Source organism: Mya arenaria, chromosome 4, assembly GCF_026914265.1.
Source record: "Mya arenaria isolate MELC-2E11 chromosome 4, ASM2691426v1".
In the NCBI taxonomy this organism is placed as follows: domain Eukaryota; kingdom Metazoa; phylum Mollusca; class Bivalvia; order Myida; family Myidae; genus Mya; species Mya arenaria.
In genome coordinates, this window is record NC_069125.1 from 77,258,018 (window position 1) to 77,279,536 (window position 21,519).

General features: G+C 37.1%; 1 protein-coding gene across 1 annotated transcript; it reads right to left on the reverse strand.

The window, feature by feature from the left end:
- Positions 1-1,357: 1,357 nt before the first annotated feature.
- LOC128233055 (carbonic anhydrase 2-like) lies at positions 1,358-21,519 on the reverse strand. The gene is made up of 8 exons (XM_052946931.1): positions 21,042-21,519; positions 8,066-8,095; positions 7,707-7,880; positions 6,104-6,252; positions 5,870-5,962; positions 5,490-5,553; positions 3,233-3,390; positions 1,358-3,018 (listed from the first exon to the last, which is right to left on the reverse strand). Exons 1-8 carry the CDS (start codon positions 21,106-21,108, stop codon positions 2,770-2,772), a joined length of 984 nt encoding a protein of 327 aa, XP_052802891.1. The 5' UTR covers positions 21,109-21,519; the 3' UTR covers positions 1,358-2,769.

Genomic DNA, 21,519 nt, shown 5'->3' on the forward strand with positions numbered 1-21,519 from the left:
ACGCACACATACACACGCACACGCACACGCACACACACACACACACACACACACACACACCTATAGTTTCAACAAGTCTATTCGGGAAAGAAGTCAAATACTATGTGTACTGGAAAAAATATAATTATACATTCTCATAACGAATAAATTCACATAGTAAGTATGGCCCGATGACGTCAGGTCCCACCCATAGCACATTTCAACATAACACTTTTTAAAGGCCTTTACCGGCGATACAATAAGTATACTTACGTAATTACAAAATGCCCCTTTATGGAAATCTGCATGTTCATTACATGATAGAAAACGTCTTACTATTTCTGAAACTGCTATTGGATACCCTATGCTCCTTCGTGAACCCTACAAAGAGTCACAGTGCTGTTCATGTAGAAAGTTATAAAGAATGCTACAAGATAAATATAAACACAGTTATCACTCGAAACATATGCATAAACGGACATAAAAGTTATACCTTTGCAGATTTTTATACGCGTACATAATGGGCCAGTATCGAGCATGCCACGTACATAGTGGGCCATTATCGATCGTGTTACGTACATAGTGGGCCATTATCGATCATGTCACGTACATAGTGGGCCAGTATCGATCAGGTCACGTACATAGTGGGCCATTATCGATCGTGTTACGTACATAGTGGGCCATTATCGATCATGTCACGTACAAAGTGGGCCAGTATCGATCAGGTCACGTACATAGTGGGTCATTATCGATCATGTCACGTACATAGTGGGTTATTATCGATCATGTCACGTACATAGTGGGTCATTATCGATCATGTCACGTACATAGTGGGCCAGTATCGATCAGGTCACGTACATAGTGGGTTATTATCGATCATGTCACGTACATAGTGGGTCATTATCGATCGTGTTACGTACATAGTGGGTCATTATCGATCATGTCACGTACATAGTGGGCCAGTATCGATCAGGTCACGTACATAGTGGGTCATTATCGATCATGTCACGTTCATAGTGGGTCATTATCGATCATGTCACGTACATAGTGGGTCATTATCGATCATGTCACGTACATAGTGGGTCATTATCGATCATGTCACGTACATAGTGGGTCATTATCGATCGTAATAGTGTGTTAGTACCGGGTATGAAACGTTCATGTTTCTAAATTGTTATTGAATATCATTATCATTGAAATATCAAATTATATTTTACGTATGTATGTCTTAAAACAAACATTGTTTAAATCTTTAAAACTTGTTTGGTTATCTTATAAGTTATACCGATGTATGTATGTATGGTATGGAACAAGAGCGGCTTGCATATTCAAGGCAAAGTGTAGTTTTTTGCGAGATGTTTTAATCCGAAAATGCATGTAACTGAAGTAACGTTTATTTCAAAAAATGAAAATAAACTCCGGTTATATTTTACAGTATACATACATGTAAGAAACAGATGGATAAGGCTGACAATTAAAGACACATGTAAAAGTATTGGTCCAAAAATTAACAAAGTATTTGGTTTTTGTAGTCAATGGTGAAATAAAACAATTGTTAGCTTAAGTACTATGATGTCAAAACAACAAGGATTCGAATTCATACTATAAAACCCAGTTACTAAACAACAAATCAAATGTCTTCATATAAAGCTGTAAATCATAAACTCTCCATAATCCCAACAATAACAAGGTGTAAGTTTTAATGACAAAACAACAGTGAAAACCACTGAGGCAAAGCACACACATATATAAATCCTATATTGCAGTGAATCGAAGAAACATACAGGTCAGACAGAGAGACAGACCATTAAATATCTACCTTGGACACTTAAAAAGATGTTTGTTTTGTCACAAATTAATGAAATTTACAATTCTAAATTCATATGACCAAATATTGCGTAATACCAAATGGAGTCAGAAAAAAGTGCTCTGGTAATAAAATAACACTACCACAATAAAAAATCACAAATAAACTTGATTACGAAGCTGCATTTACAAACTGTACACTGATAAACATACTTTTTCCGAATAAATGTACATAAAAAGATGGGGTTTATGATGAAAGAAACAGACGGAGAGTGCCACAGTTATGATAAGTTTGTTGTAATTCATTCTGTATTTCCACACAGGTTTGAAAGTATTTATTCACGAGTAATATTAGTGATTCGCTAGATTTGAAGATGGCATTAGTCGCGAACGATACTGATGTTTCATTTCATTGAACACACACGTACAAGCATTAGATATACCTTAATATAAAAGAACATAAGTAATTAGATCTAACATCTGTTAATATGTTAAACACCCTGAACACTTGTTGCAGGCTGATGCAGTGTAATTTCAAATAATTGAGTTGATCATTTCCGTATATGCAGAATGATATTGCCATTAACATGTCGTATCTTATTGTATAAACTGCTGCAGCTATTAGTTTGTCAATCAATGCTCATTAGTAGATATGAAGATGTGGGATAAAAAATACCACGTACACAATCATACATACCACGTACACAATCATACATAACATGCACGTACACAATCATACATAGCATGCACGTACACAATCATAGATAGCATGCACGTACACAATCATACATAACAAGCACGTACACAATCATACATACCACGTACATTCATTCCAATATCTATAAGTATACGGTTCGAAGCACTTAACAATGCATTTCGCATCTGCCGTTAAACTAATCACTCTCGTCATCACAAATATAGTTTTCTGAGATACATGCATTAACATCCTTATGACATTCTTCTTTGAAATATTACATAATATACTTATAGAGCAATATTCATCAACACCATAATGAATAGAACAGTCGATACAAGGCTTGTAATTGCGTTAGCGGTGGACGGGTTGTCATCCAGGGTGGCGACAGGGCCGGATACGAAGTGGAGGGACGTGTGGCTGGCGTACACTCGGCGCCGGTGGAGGCACTGCACGGGCCGGTAGTCGTCCGAGATGTCGATGGATACCCCACCCTCGCTTTCGTCGTTTTCAAAAATTGTTGTCCGGAACGCCTGAAGCTGCAAGCAAGGAGATAAAGCTTCATATAACCCACACGTCATGATTTTTCTTCTTCTAAGCAAATACGAACCTTTATAGAATGACTACGAGTTTTAGTAGTATCAACCTAAAAGTAAAACTCGGCGTTAACCATCGTTGAAAATAAGCATTATTCTGGTTCATTAGTTAAATGATTAATACATCCATAGATCGGTGTTTTAGCAGTATGCAGACCTGTTCTTCAGCAATCTCTATAGTCTCGTTGAAGAGTGTCCACGTGACACTCTCGTAGCAGGGAGGCGTGGTAAGAGATCCCTGATACCGGAAGTAGTTGAACAGGCGCGCCGGGATCAGCTCCATCAGCGGTATCGAGTGGATCGGCACGTTCTCGTCTGTAACACGTGAAAGGGCCGGGTTACAGAAAGGACATGTAACAGGACACAACCATTTAATTAATGTTCGCAAATTGCTATTAGCTTATCAACGTCCAATCAAAGCAGTTTATTTGAATGGGGTTACTTCAAGTGAACAGAGATGAAACAGGGATGAACCAAGTGAAGAAACCTAGATGAAACAGGGATGAACCCAGTGAAGAAACAGTGATGAAACAGGGATGAACCCAGTGAAGAAACCTAGATGAAACAGGGATGAACCAAGTGAAGAAACCTAGATGAAACAGGGATGAACCCAGTGAACAAACAGAGATGAAACAGGGGTGAACCAAGTGAAGAAACAGAGATTAAACAGGGATGAAACAAGTGAAGAAACAGAGATGAAACAGGGATGAAACAAGTGAAGAAACAGAGATGAAACAGGGATGAAACAAGTTAGGAAACAGAGATTAAACAAGGATAAAACCAAGTGAAGAAACAGAGATTAAACAGGGATGAAACAAGTGAAGAAACCTAGATGAAACAGGGATGAACCCAGTGAAGAAACCTAGATGAAACAGGGATGAACCAAGTGAAGAAACCTAGATGAAACAGGGATGAACCCAGTGAACAAACAGAGATGAAACAGGGGTGAACCAAGTGAAGAAACATAGATGAAACAGGGATGAACCAAGTGAAGAAACCTAGATGAAACAGGGATGAAACAAGTGAAGAAACAGAGATGAAACAGGGGTGAACCAAGTGAAGAAACAGAGATTAAACAGGGATGAAACAAGTGAAGAAACAGAGATTAAACATGGATGAACCAAGTGAAGAAACATAGATGAAACAAGTGAAGAAACATAGATGAAACAGGGATGAAACAAGTGAAGAAACAGAGATGAAACAGGGACGAACCAAGTGAAGAAACATAGATGAAATAGGGATGAAACAAGTGAAGAAACCTAGATGAAATAGGGATGAACCAAGTGAAGAAACAGAGATGAAACAGTGATGAACCAAGTGAAGAAACATAGATGAAACAGGGATGGAACAAGTAAAGAAACCTATATGAAACAGGGATGAACCAAGTGAAGAAACAGAGATGAAACAGGGATGAAACAAGTGAAGAAACAGAGATGAAACAGGGATGAACCAAGTGAAGAAACATAGATGAAACAGGGATGAACCAAGTGAAGAAACAGAGATGAAACAGGGATGAACCAAGTGAAGAAACAGAGATTAAACAGGGATGAACCAAGTGAAGAAACAGAGATGAAACAGGGATGAACCAAGTGAAGAAACAGAGATTAAACAGGGATGAAACAAGTGAACAAACAGAGATTAAATAGGGATAAACCAAGTGAAGAAACAGAGATGAAACAGGGGTGAACCAAGTGAAGAAACAGAGATTAAACAGGGATAAACCAAGTGAACAAACTTAGATGAAACAGAGATGAGACAATAATGAAAATGAAAAAGACCAGATGAAATTGATGAAACATAGACAAAAACGAGATGAAACAGGGGTGAAACAGTGACGAAACAGTGATAACACGATGGTGACATGGTGATGAGACAATGATTTAAACAGTGAGACACAGAGATGAAACCGTGGTGAAACTTAGATTGAACAGTGGAAAACAGAGTTGAAAAAGATATGAAACCGATGTGTAACAGTGAGAAACAGAGATATAACACAGATGGAACAATAAGACACAGAGATGAAACAGAGATTCAACATTTGGAAACAGTGAGAAAATGCGAGAAACAATGAGAAACGGAGACAGATCAGAGTTGAAACAGTGAGAACAGAGCAGATATATGACGCATATGAATCAGTGAGACACAGAGACGAAATGGTGGTAAAACAGTGAGAAACGGAGATGAAACAGAGATGAAATATTGATGAAGCGGACATTTAAAAATGAGAAACGGAAAAGAAACAGTGAGAAACACAGATGAAACAAATATATAGCATAGGTGAGTCAGTGAGAAACAGAGACGAAATGGAAATAAAACACATTGTCCCGGGAACACACACATTCTTATGGATATTATATGTATTGAAGGTATTTTAAAATTGACATCGTGTTTTATAATTTATGAAAACGTCTTACTTTTGTATTTTATTTCTTTAAAGTGGTGGATGATTTGTTCAAAGTGGACGTTAAATCTTCCAATCTGAAAAAAAGATGAAGAAAAAAGCTGTCCATGACTTAGAACTAACAGGTCATTAAAGCTATTGGTCACTGTTTTGATCGTGAATCATGGCTGGCGTTTGTGTTCTTTTCTCATGTAATGAATAATTAAGAGCCTAGCATGTTGCATTAAGATATTTACATATTGATAGAACCAACGTTTTATATACTACTTATAGCATAAACCGTGTATTTCATGATGAGCCACAGAACGTCAACGAAACAGTCAGATCATTAATTTTAATATTTTCCAGACGTAATTAGTGAATGAGTTACAGAACAATTTCTTGTTTCATCACCTCGAAGAAAAATCCCAGGACTGCGAGACCGTCCTCCTTGTCCATGGCGGTCGTCAGGTTCCCGTACCGCCGGTTGTAGTGGACGATGTGCATCTGCAAGATTGGGTGAAAATATCAATACATGTACATATTTATACTTGAACTGTATCGTAACCTAAATATCCAAATGGTCCTACAAAGACACATAAATACACTAACGTGCTACTGGCATGACCGATATGACCCGTTCAATACCTCCATTGGGTAGTGGCGGCCATTTATGGAGTGCTCGGAGCCACGCGTGTCCGCGGCGCCCCAGTGGAAGTGGAACTGCTCGGCGACAAAGGTGGATCCCAGGCCGCCTTCGCTTATCAACATCTTTTGATCGTTTAGGTCCACTTGAACTGTAATATACAGCGAAATGTAATATCAGATATAGTGCTTACTTATTGCAAGAGTCTATTAGACTGTTTCTCTTTGAGACCGTAACAAATCGTATAATGTCTATTATTTCCGGCAATTTTCTTACGATAAACATGTTCAAAGGTTAACTTTAATGATAGTCTCCATTGGCATTGGCAGTAAAATGTAGTGGAGAAAAAATGATTTGTTCAGATAAATGGAGTATTATCGTAAAATCCACAAGAACATTCCTTAATTATGTTCAACACTGTAGGTTGGAGTTTCAAAGGGTAATCCCTAAAGTCTTATTTTCTCTCCAGCATGATATCCATAGAGTATAAAGACCAGTACAAAGATAACACAGCTATTATAAATGGGGTTGGTTGAACTCTGCTTGCTTAAAAAACTTGAGGCAGAATTAGTTTTGATTCTATGGTGGCATATAACTGCCGTAAGATAACCTGTTAACGTTCGCGAATTGTTTCGTGTTAATCACTTAATTTTCTCGATAATTATCTTGCTATCTAGTTATTATTCGCGTTACCTTTTTGGTAAGATAAATATCATAAGACTTAAAACAACTGAGCTTGAAAGTGCCCAGAAATGCCACCTATTACCTTTTTTAACTGCCACCTATTACCTTTTTTAACTGCCACCTATTACCTTTTTTAACTGTACAACACTAACAGGTTGACTAGTTATGGTTTGCGAATTCCACTAAATAAGTACCATACTAACTGGTTAACGTAATAAGATTTCTGTTCACGCATGAAGATCAGATCGCAGGTTTTTATATTTATGATAAAAAACGATGTTTTATGATTTTTTCTTAAAGCGTTAGTAACGGTTTTAACCTTTAATCATTAATGTTTGAACGTAAATATGAAGAACTGCGATCTGATCTTATGTCAGCAGTCCTATTTCACTTAGTTTCTTATATTTACGCAAAATTGGTTCACTTCAACACAATAAAAAATTAAAAAAAAGTTGTCAAAACGGTAAATCTGTGAGAGTGCATCTTTAATGACCTACATACATTATTATGTATGGCTCATTGTCATGGGCGGCAGCAGCCTATACGCTAGCTTCCACGTGGCAAGAATTGAAGAATGTCTCCAATCACGCCCGAACTACGAAACGCTTCCTCTGAGCGACCGTGTCGGACTGATTTAATAATTGCTATTTCATCAAAATAGATATGAATAATCTACAACTGCTTCCTCAACAGTGCTCTGTTTATGGTATAATTGACGAATGTATTTTACAGACACTTATTGTTTAATTCATTTTTATAAGACTAAATAGATACGAATGTAACATATTTACAGATTGAGTGGAACACACAATTGTAAACAGGCATATTTTAAGGAAGATACGGAATGTATAAGGCATTCAAATGTACTGCATGACAGACGACATTGTATTATCTGCGCTAGATTATCCGCGAATCACGTACCTGTGTGCCCGTTGTTCTCGAGCGTGTACTGGATGTTGGACACCTGGTCGTAGCCGGAGAAGACGATCGGCGCCAGATGAGTGGGGTCCACCACCACTTCCCCCGTCCGGATGTCGATAGGCGACTGTTTCACGCCACCGCAGTGCGGGTAGTCCATGTGCCAATGGTCTGGACCTACAGACACAAACACACACGTACGGACGGTCAACACCTGACGTGCACATTACAAACCTTGCACGTGTAAACGTTGCTAAATATTTATATCAAAAGAAAATCAAGGGAGATCATATTGAATGACAATGTGCTAGTTGAGTTGTTTTTCTTGTTTGTATTTGTTGTATAAATGAAATTGAACTTACCCATCGAACCTCTGTACGTCCATGCATTTCCTAAAATGTATAATGTTCATGTTTAGGACACATTCTAACAGTATCGTAATCATGGGAACTATTTGGATGTATTTATGAAAACTGTGTTTCGCACGGGTTTGATTTTGGTTCACAATGGATTGCATTTTCGCCAGTTTCATCCCTGTATAAAAATGACTCTTGACTCAATAAAAATATAGAAAGTGAGTATAGGCTTATCTAAAACCACGAAATGTAAGGCATCCAGTGTACAAATACGTTTGTGATTGACAGTGATGTGAAATGGTGATGTCTGGTGACCTCATGTCATTCGTATATAATATAAATAAAGTTACTGAACATGGTATTTTTCGTTCATTATTCAATTGAAATTCCGCCACCTATTACGTTCAAGGCCCAAACTGCGAATTTGTTGTATTTTGGAGGAATGTTTGTTTTTTACATTTTGTTTCTTCACTCAAAAAACCCTTTCAAATAAGTGATGAATTCTCCCATCGAATACCTCAAGTGCAGATATTATCGCACATCGGATACCTCAAGTTCAGATATTATCCCACATCGGACACCTGAAGTTCGGCTATTATCCCACATCGGATACCTGAAGTTCGGCTATTATCCCACATCAGATACCCCAAGTGAAGACATTATCCCACATCGGACACCTCAAGTTCGGCTATTATCCCACATCAGATACCCCAAGTGAAGATATTATCCCACATCAGATACCCCAAGTGAAGATATTATCCCACATCGGATACCCCAAGTGAAGATATTATCCCACATCAGATACCCCAAGTGAAGATATTATCCCACATCGGATACCTGAAGTTCGGCTATTATCCCACATCAGATACCCCAAGTGAAATGATATTATCCCACATCGGATACCTGAAGTTCGGCTATTATCCCACATCAGATACCCCAAGTGAAGATATTATCCCACATCAGATACCCCAAGTGAAGATATTATCCCACATCGGACACCTGAAGTTCGGCTATTATCCCACATCGGACACCTGAAGTTCGGCTATTATCCCACATCAGATACCCCAAGTGAAGATATTATCCCACATCAGATACCCCAAGTGAAGATATTATCCCACATCGGACACCCCAAGTGAAGATATTATCCCACATCAGATACCCCAAGTGAAGATATTATCCCACATCGGATACCCCAAGTGAAGATATTATCCCACATCGGATACCCCAAGTGAAGATATTATCCCACATCGGATACCCCAAGTGAAGATATTATCCCACATCAGATACCCCAAGTGCGGCTATTATCCCACATCAGATACCTCAAGTGAAGATATTTTCCCACATCGGATACCCCAAGTGAAGATATTATCCCACATCGGATACCTCAAGTGAAGATATTATCCCACATCGGATACCCCAAGTGAAGATATTATCCCACATCAGATACCCCAAGTGCGGCTATTATCCCACATCAGATACCCCAAGTGAAGATATTATCCCACATCAGATACCCCAAGTGAAGATATTATCCCACATCAGATACCTCAAGTGGGCTATTGAAAAAAAAGGGTTAGAAAAGTTGAAAATGGTCAAAATTTAAATCATAATTAAATACAAGGCTGTATGCCTAGTTTTGATGAACAATCTTTGTAGTGTACAAAATAGGTTTTGAATGGAGAAAACAACTCATATTAACATTTTTATCAAACTTTTATCTAACTAAACATGGAATAAAAACACCAAATACATGAACACCTTTAATGTCATTTTTTTTCTTGAAATAACCTGAGTTAACATGTCTCCCAATTATTATTTTAGTAGCTCTAATGTCAACATACATTAATAGAATGTTGGATTTACTCAGTCGCTCCAATTTTCTGAAAAATTTGATTTTTTGTACTTTTTTTACCAATGAAACGGGATATTCAAAGGTATTTTTGTTATTTTATTTTCAAATTGTGCAATTAAATTAAAAAAGTACATGTTCATAGAATTTAAACAATTAACAAGTAACATTAACAAAAACATCATAGGAGGCATTATGATTTCACTTCACAAAAGAAAAATAAAAACAGGAACAATATTTTAAGAAATTGTTACACTCCTGACATATGGTGATTACAACCATTAAATAGATTTCACTTAAAATGTCTCAGTATTAATCAAAGGAAATGCAATTACAAAGTAATTGATAGCCAGTGAAACATTATAAAACAAATTTGGCAATGACAAATTGAGATTTTACATAATTTGAGAAAGGTTTTTCAAAACCATACAAAAAGTCTACTGGTACTTAAGTCTTGCTCAACTTGTAAAAAATTGCAAAAGTTATTTGAAATAACAGTTAAGTGCTACAACAGTAACACTTTTATTTAATTTAACTAATGGTGTAAGTAACTAAATACAACTGTTTCGAATTGTTACACTCCTGACGAAATATTTCAAGTTCAAGTTACTATGTATCAAATTTCAATTTTAACCCCAAACAGAGACCTAAGTGTTGGCAGTGATGGTTTCTTAGTATATCATTCTTGGGATGGCCATGATATATCATCTGCATTTGATCACATGTACATAAAATATCTGTCCTTCTATCATATATGATGAATAATATACCCGGTAATAATATAAATTTATTGCACATCTACTGTTGAATATTTATTTTACCTTTGCTACGTAAAGAGACTTACACTAATACAGTGGCACTAACATGACACTTGATATATATTGTGGCCAAAACTTAGCAAATTATATGATCAACTTAGTAACTTGATGCCACAACTTAGTAACTTGATGCCACAACTTAGTACCTTAATTGAGGCAGCAGCTTATTAAAACGTGGCAACAATTTAGTTGCTTGTGACCACAACTAAGTAATAATTATTAATTACTATGTTGTGGCCACGATTTAATAAGTCATGGCCACAACGAAGTAACTAAGTTGTGCCCTCAAGTTACTAAGATGTGGCCACAATATCAATAAAGCGATGTCACCTCTGTGTCACTGTGGAGACCTCTCCTTTCTGCATACTGTTGAATAATTAGCCACAAAATGATCCGGTACAAATTGAAAGAAATGGCTCATACAGATTATGAATATAGTTTGCACCCCAGTTCTCACAGTCACAGGTGTAGTGTCAAAAGGACATTATCATTCTGATATGTCAGACAGCTCTCTATGGTCAGTGAATTTGCCTGGGCTGCCTTTTTCGATTCATTTATCTGCTGTTCTAGACTTCAGTTTTGAACTTAGTAATTGGCATTTAGGTACTGGTACATGACTTCCATTTATACGCAAGGTGTCTTTTTTGTTGGGCATGATTCTGGAATTGCTTTCAAGAAAAAAACTGTACAGCTTATCTTCCCAAACTACTTTATATGCTTTTGGTTTTGACAGTGTACTTTCAATTGAGTATCTTTCCTCCTCATGTATCTATTTAGACATGACTTACTTCTGGCCTAACTATTTTTCTTGTTTGCAGATGCCAACTTACTTTTGACATTTTTGTTCTCATACTTTTGGACGGCTTACTTTGCTTATTTCAAGGGTTTCCTCCGCAACTTCATGGTCATCTTTGTCAACCACTTTGATCGTCTGTTAGCAGTTTTATTCAATAAAAGCTTTATTGTTTTGGCCCAAGCTCTGGGGTTTTCTAAAAGATTCTTCATAACACAGCTATTTTTCTGATTTTTGCTTGCTTCTCGTGTTTCCTGTGTTTTCTTTTTCTTTTTCATTTTTTAAAACTAATTTTGAACATTGTCATTTTGAAGATTTTCTCTGTATTTTTTAATTCTTTCCTCTGATGTAGTTCTAGTGACTTTCTTCCTTGTATTTAAACTTTTCTTGTTTCTTATTGCCCCTTTAAAACCTGGAAGGCTTACAATTAATTTGTCCCTATTTCCTATGATATTTCCTCTGTAATAGAATAGTATTCACTCTCATAACCAAATTTTGGTCAGGAGTGTAACATTAAAGGACATGTCAACAGTCATGCTGGAAATTAAAGTCACATAGTTTTAAATGAATTAAATTATAGAACAGGGTCATCAGTTTGCCTCATTGTAGCAAAAAAATACCATTTGTTGATTGTCTGTCACTGTATGATTTTTCTATTAGTTGCATAGTAATTAAGTTGCTTAAAATTCAAACATTTTTGATAACATCTATAGGCATTAATGGTTTAAACCTACCTTATTTACATCATATTGACAAAATGTATCCTTCACTTCTCATTTGAAATCTTAACATATGTACAAATATACTGCAATACTTCTGAAAATGATGATATAATAATATGCCAAAAATTCGCAAAAAAATGTTACACTCCTGACGGGCACGTATCATCTACATGCTCAGTAACCAATCACTGTCTTCACTTATGATCATTTCTTATTATCACTCCATGACATACACTTCCAGGAAACACCCTTATTAGTTCATTTTTTAACTGTTCCCAAACACTGTGTTTCATTTTACATCAAATGTTACACTCCTGACATTTTTAGGTCAGCTTCTTTCTAGAAAGCTAAACAACAGCATGAGTAATAACACACACAAAATAGTGTACCCATGTAATAATGATATATTATCCTGAACTTTAAATAAATAAATTGTAAGTTATATCATAATTCATCCAAGTTATACTTTAAAAAGAGCTTTTTTAAGAAAAAAAATGTGGAAAAAATTCAAACACACATTATCAGTATCAGTAATATTTCATGCATAAATATTAGAATATTGCTTAAATATTTATATCACCTTGAGGTCAACATACGTGTTTTTTTGGTAAATAAAGTTATTACATTGTCAATCGCCAATGTTGTTAACAGTAATGCTTTAAATTGAGTGCTTTTTGTAAAGTGTCACGCTCCTGACAATTTTGGCCTGTTTTTTGCGCATAACTTTTTTCCGCTGAAGCTAATTTAGTCAAACTTCCCAGACTTTTAGATGATACAGAAATACAAGATATGGGAAAGAAGAAATGATGATAATTTGAATATTATTCATTTGATTTAGGACTTAAACTAGCCATTTTTTTAAATAGCCCAAGTGCGGCTATTATCCTACATCGGATACCCCAAATGCAGAAATTATCCCAAATCGGATACCTCAAGTGCAGATATTATCCCACATCGGATACCTCAAGTGAAGATATTATCCCACATCGGATACCTCAAGTGCGGCTATTACTCCACATCGGATACCTCAAGTGAAGATATTATCCCACATCGGATACCTCAAGTGCGGCTATTACTCCACATCGGATACCTCAAGTGCAGATATTATCCCACATCGGATACCTCAAGTGCGGCTATTACTCCACATCGGATACCTCAAGTGAAGATATTATCCCACATCAGATACCTCAAGTGAAGATATTATCCCACATCGGATACCTTAAGTGCAGATATTATCCCTATCGGATACCTCAAGTGCAGATATTATCCCACATCGGATACCTTAAGTGCGGCTATTACTCCACAGCGGATACCTCAGGTGCGGCTATTGTCCTACATCGAATACATTAAGTGCGGCAATTATCCTTCATCGGATTATTCAAGTGCGGCTATTATCCTACACCGGATACCTCAAGTGCGACAATTATCCTTCACCGGATACCTTAAGTGCGGCTTTAATCCTACATCGGATACCTCAAGTGCGGCTATTATCCTACATCGGATACCTCAAGTACGGTAATTATCCTACGTCGGATACCTTAAGTGCGAGTATTATCCTACAGCAGATTCCTCAAGTGCGGTAATTATCCTACATCGGATACCTCAATTGCGAGTTTTATCTTACGTCGGATACCGCAAGTGCGAGTGTTATCCTACGTCGGATACCTCAAGTGCGAGTGTTATCCTACGTCGGATACCTCAAGTGCGAGTGTTATCCTGCAGTTATTGGCAATAACATCTTTGCACATGAAACTTGGTTTTGTCAATATTGAGTATGTTGTTTTTGTTGTTGTTGTTCTTGGTGGTGGTGTTGGTGGTGGTGGTGGTGGTAGTGGTGGTGTTGTTGTTGTTGTTGTTGTTGTTGTTGTTGTTGTTGTTGTTGTTGTTGTTGTTGTTGTATAATATATATCGTAAATGAGAACAATAATAGCAGCATCAATAACACTGGATACTGGACCAAAGTCCTGTTATTTTGCCATTTCGGAGGGTGTATGTAATACCAAAGTGTCAAATGAGGCGTCTGAGATTATTTAACCACTTCTAAATTAAATAAGTACCATCTGAATCATTTCTCTGATCTTGAAGAGAATTTAGCATTTACAACAGCCTTCCGCTGACGTGGTGCTATCGAGATGGACATCTGTTATTGGACCATCAAGTACCATAAACCAACCTCACCGAGCCACCAAAGACACTTATCTTCTTCATTTGAGTAATAAATTTTACTGTAGTCAATCAACTTTTATACAAATTGAGCGAGGTTTAAAAGAAAAGCTTCAAAACGCATTTTAAGAGCTCCTATCTCACGGTCGTAAAAACTTATATTTTGATAAAAAAAGAAGAGTTCAACTCCAACTTGAAAAAAAGGAAACACAGTGCGAGTCGTAACGCTGCTTCGCTGTACATATCTGATAAGCTGTTTCAGTTAATTATTGGCACGTGAACGCCGGACGTGGTTATTGAGGAATGAGCATGTGAATAGATACGCATTTAGTTGAATGTTGCTTTTTCGCAGTTGGTCGTTAACTTCACTGAACAGGCCTCTCTGATATGAACATTTATTATCAGCAAGTAAATGCATGCAAAATGTTTGTTCTAGATTTTGTGCCTATGTGCAACGTGGTTTGATGTCTAATGTTGCGTGTATATGCCGAACCTTTGCGCATGGGGCTATTTTGCCCCGAGTTATTTTTTGTATGCGTTTATATGATAATTGAGAAAAAATGAATATATAATTATGTGATTAAATCACATTAGTCTGTGCTGAAACGTACCTTAAAACGATGAGGCTAGTATTACTAACGTATGGTATCATCTGTATTGAGAACCACTCCTGTTTACCAAGCGATATTGTAATTTCGAGAAAGTAAGAAGTAGAGAGTAAAATTATTGTTATGCTGTCAGAGAACATTTAAACCGTACATGTTCATGTTTGTTTCATTCTAAAAATTAATAAAAAATCTTCCAACTGAAAAAGATGAGTTTTTAATTAAATGTATTTAAAGGTCACGGACTCCTTCATTTCACCATTTGAGTCGCAAGGAAAGACACGATATCCAAACTTGAAAACAAAGTAGTTCAATCATACATAAACATGGCATTTCAAACATTCCAGTCCTTTATAGGAACGGTCTTCCAAGAACATTTAAACAAATTGATATAATAAATAAAGTTGTTTTTTTTATAAAAAGAATCTGTTTTTTATAATGTTTTATTTGTCAACTGACTGTAAAACTCTTCCGCAACCGAAATGGCTCCATTGAAATGACAGGAAGAACCCACATGGGGAAATTTTCCCGATCTCAAGACTTGGAAAAATATTTACCCCCGGGGTTGAATTTACGTGTATATGCACATATTGCAACGGGGAAAATTTGTCCTCGAGGTTAAATCTCGTCATATAGACGGCGTAAACTATTTCAGTATGAATAAAGGAAATCCGCTTTCGATTGTTAGAAATAAGATGTTGTTATTGTCACTCATTCTCGTCGAAACAGAGTATATATGTGTGCAAACGTGCAGAGGCGCTATGACTCATTTATATATGCCATTATGTTTTATGTTTGTTGTTTCTTTATCATGAATTTTAACTTGTTTAGTGATAAATGAGTGTGAAAAAACAAGACATTTGTCCGAATCTCGGGACAAGTAAAAAAGACGTTTCGAATGCTTTAAAATCAGCCCTACGTCATATGAGTAATGAAACGGCTTGCATGCAATTTACGTGCGAACATTTCTGGTATATCGAACACTCCCCAAATAGTCACGGTTGCTAAAGTACCACGAAATAAAGGACAGGATTTTATCTGATGCATGTTTATTTATTTATTTAAATATCCACAAAATATGTAGATACACGCCCGAGGTAACAACGTATATCGTGGGGATGACGTCAGAGATCGCTATCTTCTACAACGAAGACAACCCAACAAAGTAGTCAGGTGTCATGTTATCATTGCAAATGCCAATGATTTTATACAAAATAATGTTGATATCTTAATAATCTTAAAAGTCGGATAGCCATTTGTTCTGTTTAGAGACGGGCCTCGGTGCATGGAAAATGCTGGACAATCAATTCACCATGGTTAGCCGAAGATATGGACCTGCCAGTTGGGAGTTTGCAATCTGAAGTCATAAGAGTGTCCGGATATTTTAGCATAACTACTTGGGTTTTTTTTTTTGTTAAACAGGGATCACATAAACCAAGAAGATGAAAAGTGAACCTAACATAAAAAAAACTTTCAAATGACAATTCCAAGAAGTATTAGCATCCCATACTCTTTGATAGCTCAGAAGGATTTCTGATTAAGATAGATTTTACTTTGTCGTGTTTCAAGAACATTTTGTATTCTGCCAAGACTGCGGTGTTCAAACTACAGTGCCACCGTCTGTTTAATACATGACCCTCTCACACCAAATACAGGTATAATCCACTAAATGAGCTCTTTATGCCTTCGAGTTATGAAAACGCATGTGCCATGACAACGTAATCTATATGGAAATTGTACCAACAAGTAACGAGAAAATAATTCAGTGTGGAACTACCCCTTGCCGAGCTAACCTTTTCAAAAACTAATGAACGTTCAACTCCGACATTAACAAGACCACCGAAGGAGAAATTTTAGCTAACTTATTAAAAGAATTAAATACAGTATTAAATTGACATTAACTGTGTTCATGTGTTCGCAAAGTGACATCAAATGTGTACATGTTTTCGCAAAGTGACTTTTACTGTGTGCAGGTGTACGCAAAGCGTCATTTATTGTGTGCACGTGTTCGCCATGCGTCATTTAATGTCTCCATGTGTACGCAAAGCATCATTTATTGTGTGCACGTGTACGCAAAACGTCATTTACTGTGTGCACGTGTTCGCCATGCATCATTTACTGCGTGCACGTGTACGTCAAGTGACATTCACTGTGTGCACGTGTATGCAAAGCGTCATTTACTGTGTGCACGTATACGCAAGACGTCATTTAGTGTGTGCACGTGTACGCAAGACGTCATTTACTGTGTGCACGTGTACGCAAGACGTCATTTACTGTGTGCACGTGTACGCAAGACGTCATTTACTGTGTGCACGTGTACGCAAAACGTTATTTACTGTATGCACCTTAACGCCAAGCGTCATTTAGTGTTTGCACCTTAACGCCAAGCGTTATTTACTGTATGCTAGATTACGCCAAGCTTCATTAACTGTATGCACATGAACGCCAAGCGTCCTTAACTTTATGCAAATGTACGCCAAGCGTCATTAACTGTATACACATGTACGCAAAGCGTTATAAACTGTATGCACATGTACGCCAAGCGTCATTCGCTATGTGCACATGTACGTCAAGCGTCATTTACTGTGTGTACATGTACGTCAAGCGTCATTCGCTGTGTGCACATGTACGTCAAGCGGCATTAACTGTATGCACATGAACGTCAAGCGTCATTCGCTGTGTGCACATGTACGCCAAGTGTCATTCGCGTTGTGCATATGTACGCCAAGTGTCATTCGCAGTGTGCATGTGTACGCCAAGCGTCATTCGCTGTGTGCATGTGTACGCCAAGTGGCATTCGCTGTGTGCATGTGTACGCCAAGCGTCATTCGCTGTTTGCATGTGTACGCCAAGCGTTATTAACTGTATGTACATGTACGCCAAGCGTCATTAACTGTATGCAGATGTACGTCAAGCGTCATTCGCTGTGTGCATGTGTACGCCAAGCGTCATTAACTGTATGTACATGTACGTCAAGCGCCATTCGCTGTATGCACGTGCACGCAAAGCGTCATTACTTGTATGTACATGTACGTCAAGCGTCATTCGCTGTGTGCACATGAACGCCAAGCGTCATTAACTGTATGCACATGTACGCCAAGCGTCATTCGCTGTGTGCATGTGTACGCCAAGCGTCATTCATTGTGTGCACGTGCACGCCAAGTGGCATTTATTGTGTGCACGTGTACGACATTGTTGAAAGTTAGAACTAACCGCTTGTCCCTTGCCATAAAAAAATATGTTTACAGCTCATAAATGTTGCATTTGTGTTTATTAGTGCGACAAACAATAAATCATAGCTAGCAAATGTTGCACAGCGATAACATAAAAGTGACAAATGCGCATAAAAAATAGTTCGCTGCAGTTGTCTGATTGCTTTAATTTAGATGCTTTGATAATTGATAGTGTTATTAATGCAAAACACAATGACGTGACATAATTATATGTCATGTTAAAATGTAAGTGACACGCAAAGTTTAAAATCACTAAAGCAGAACTAACCGCTTGTCCCTTGCCATAAAAAAATATGTTTACAGCTCATAAATGTTGCATTTGTGTTTATTAGTGCGACAAACAATAAATCATAGCTAGCAAATGTTGCACAGCGATAACATAAAAGTGACAAATGCGCATAAAAAATAGTTCGCTGCAGTTGTCTGATTGCTTTAATTTAGATGCTTTGATAATTGATAGTGTTATTAATGCAAAACACAATGACGTGACATAATTATATGTCATGTTAAAATGTAAGTGACACGCAAAGTTTAAAATCACTAAAGCAGAACTAACCGCTTGTCCCTTGCCATAAAAAAATATGTTTACAGCTCATAAATGTTGCATTTGTGTTTATTAGTGCGACAAACAATAAATCATAGCTAGCAAATGTTGCACAGCGATAACATAAAAGTGACAAATGCGCATAAAAATAGTTCGCTGCAGTTGTCTGATTGCTTTAATTTAGATGCTTTGATAATTGATAGTGTTATTAATGCAAAACACAATGACGTGACATAATTATATGTCATGTTAAAATGTAAGTGACACGCAAAGTTTAAAATCACTAAAGCAGTAGGTATTTGTTTTGCTCGTTATAATTAAAAGTGTAAAACAATCAATATCTATGTGTAAAAAGCACCTAAAAACACCGGCAGGGATCTGGGTAAGACCTTGGATTTAAAAAATCTTGGTGAGATCCCAAATATCCATATTTCTCAATTATCGAAACCATTGTTCTTATAATGTGCATCTATGTGAACTGTGCATACAGACGTCTATGTGATAAGTTCATACAGACGTGTATGTGATATGTTCAAACATACGTGTACGTGATATATCCATACAGACGTGTATGTGAACTGTGCATATAGACGTGTATGTGTGATATGTTCATACAGACGTGTATGTGTGATATGTTCATACAGACGTGTATGTGAAATGTGCACACAGACGTGTTTGTCATATATGCATACAGACGTGTATGTGAAATGTGCATGCAGACGTGTATGTGATATGTTCATACAGACGTGTATGTGAACTGTGCCGCTACAGACGTGTATGTGATATGTTCATACAGACGTGTATGTGATATGTTCAAACATACGTGTACGTGATATATCCATACAGACGTGTATGTGAACTGTGCATATAGACGTGTATGTGAACTGTGCATACAGACGTGTATGTGTGATATGTTCATACAGACGTGTATGTGTGATATGTTCATACAGACGTGTATGTGAAATGTGCACACAGACGTGTTTGTCATATATGCATACAGACGTGTATGTGAAATGTGCATGCAGACGTGTATGTGATATGTTCATACAGACGTGTATGTGAACTGTCCCGCTACAGGCGTGTATGTGATATGTTCATACAGACGTGTATGTGAAATGTGCATACATATGTGTATGTGAACTGTGCATACAGACGTGTATGTGTGATATGTTCATACAGACGTCTATGTGTGATATGTTCATACAGACGTGTATGTGAAATGTGCATACAGACGTGTATGTGAAATGTGCATACATACGTGTATGTGAAATGTGCAAACAGATGTGTATGTGATGTGTGCATACAGACGTGTATGTGATATGCCCATATATACATATATATGAGATATGTATGTTATATGTACATACATACGTGAATGTGATATGTCCATACAGACGTGTATGTGATATGTGTATAACGACATGTATGTGATATTTGTATACATACATGTGTGTGCTATGCGTATACAGAAACGTATGTGATATTTGCATACATACGTGTATGTGATATGTGCATATATACATGTGGCGCATTCTCCCACCACTGATCCTCATACATAATCCTGTAACAAACCCAAAATAATGATTATTTGATAAATAAATCTATATGTGAATGTGGTCTTATCATACTTCTTATCGCGTATCATTGGACATTAAAATATAATTCTGAAATAGTGCGGTCATGGCGGTGTTGGGATATGTCTTATTCAGAAAGGGAAAGACGAATTACCAGGCCCGATAATATACGGTAACGCATCTATGTTATGCAAGAATATATGAGGAAAAACCTCGGGCCTTGCAAGGGCTATAGCAACCATTATATAGCGGTACTAAACAGTGAATTTATTAGACTAAATGTGTTCCTGATTATATCATGATAAAAACGAGCCAATGTCCTGCTCCCGTTTTAAAGTTGTATTTGTTTAGTTCGTTTTTTATCTTAACGTATCGTACTTTCATTCTGCTACAATGAGAATAAACCTTTTATGAGCCATATCCTAGCTAGCAATAACCGCAACATATCGAAGTATTTCAAAAAGATTCACGAACATATATCGTACCACTACGCGTTGTTTAATAACAATTAATTCTAACGAAAGTCCAGAAAATTAAAATAATCGTAGTAGACCAAGGACAATGATAAATCGATAAGTGAGAAGTCCGTAGACATTTAAATAAGCCTGACAATAATTGTTTGACAGGAACTTGTCGTTAAACAAATGTTGTCATGCATAATTCCTATAGGCAGTGATATTTTACCTGCACTTCCACTCACTGAGGAAATCTGCGCTCCCAAGATGCAGCAAAGTACGCCCCATACCTCCATGTTGCCTGCGATGTCCAAGTGTAAGTGAATAACCGAAAGTCGAGAGTCCACACAATACTTCACTGTTTCCGAGTATACGATAATTGGCTTATAAACTCAGTAGGTTCTCAACAAGTTAACAACGTATGTTTCAAGAGCTAACAATACTGCTTATAAACACTTTAATTGAGATGATGAGTTACCACCAATCATTTCCCCCGAGCTCATGCTCGGACTGACCACCGCCGCAGAGCTGACCAGTCCTTTGTACTCCACCCCGGTCAAGCGGCCGTAAATTTTCAAAGGTGAAACTGCTGACGACCTATAACATCAAACAGTTTAACACACTCACTTTCTCTTTTGTGTTAAGTAATATTATGAAATTTAAACTAACAGTAATTTGCGTCTATCTATTATACCATCTGAAAAAGC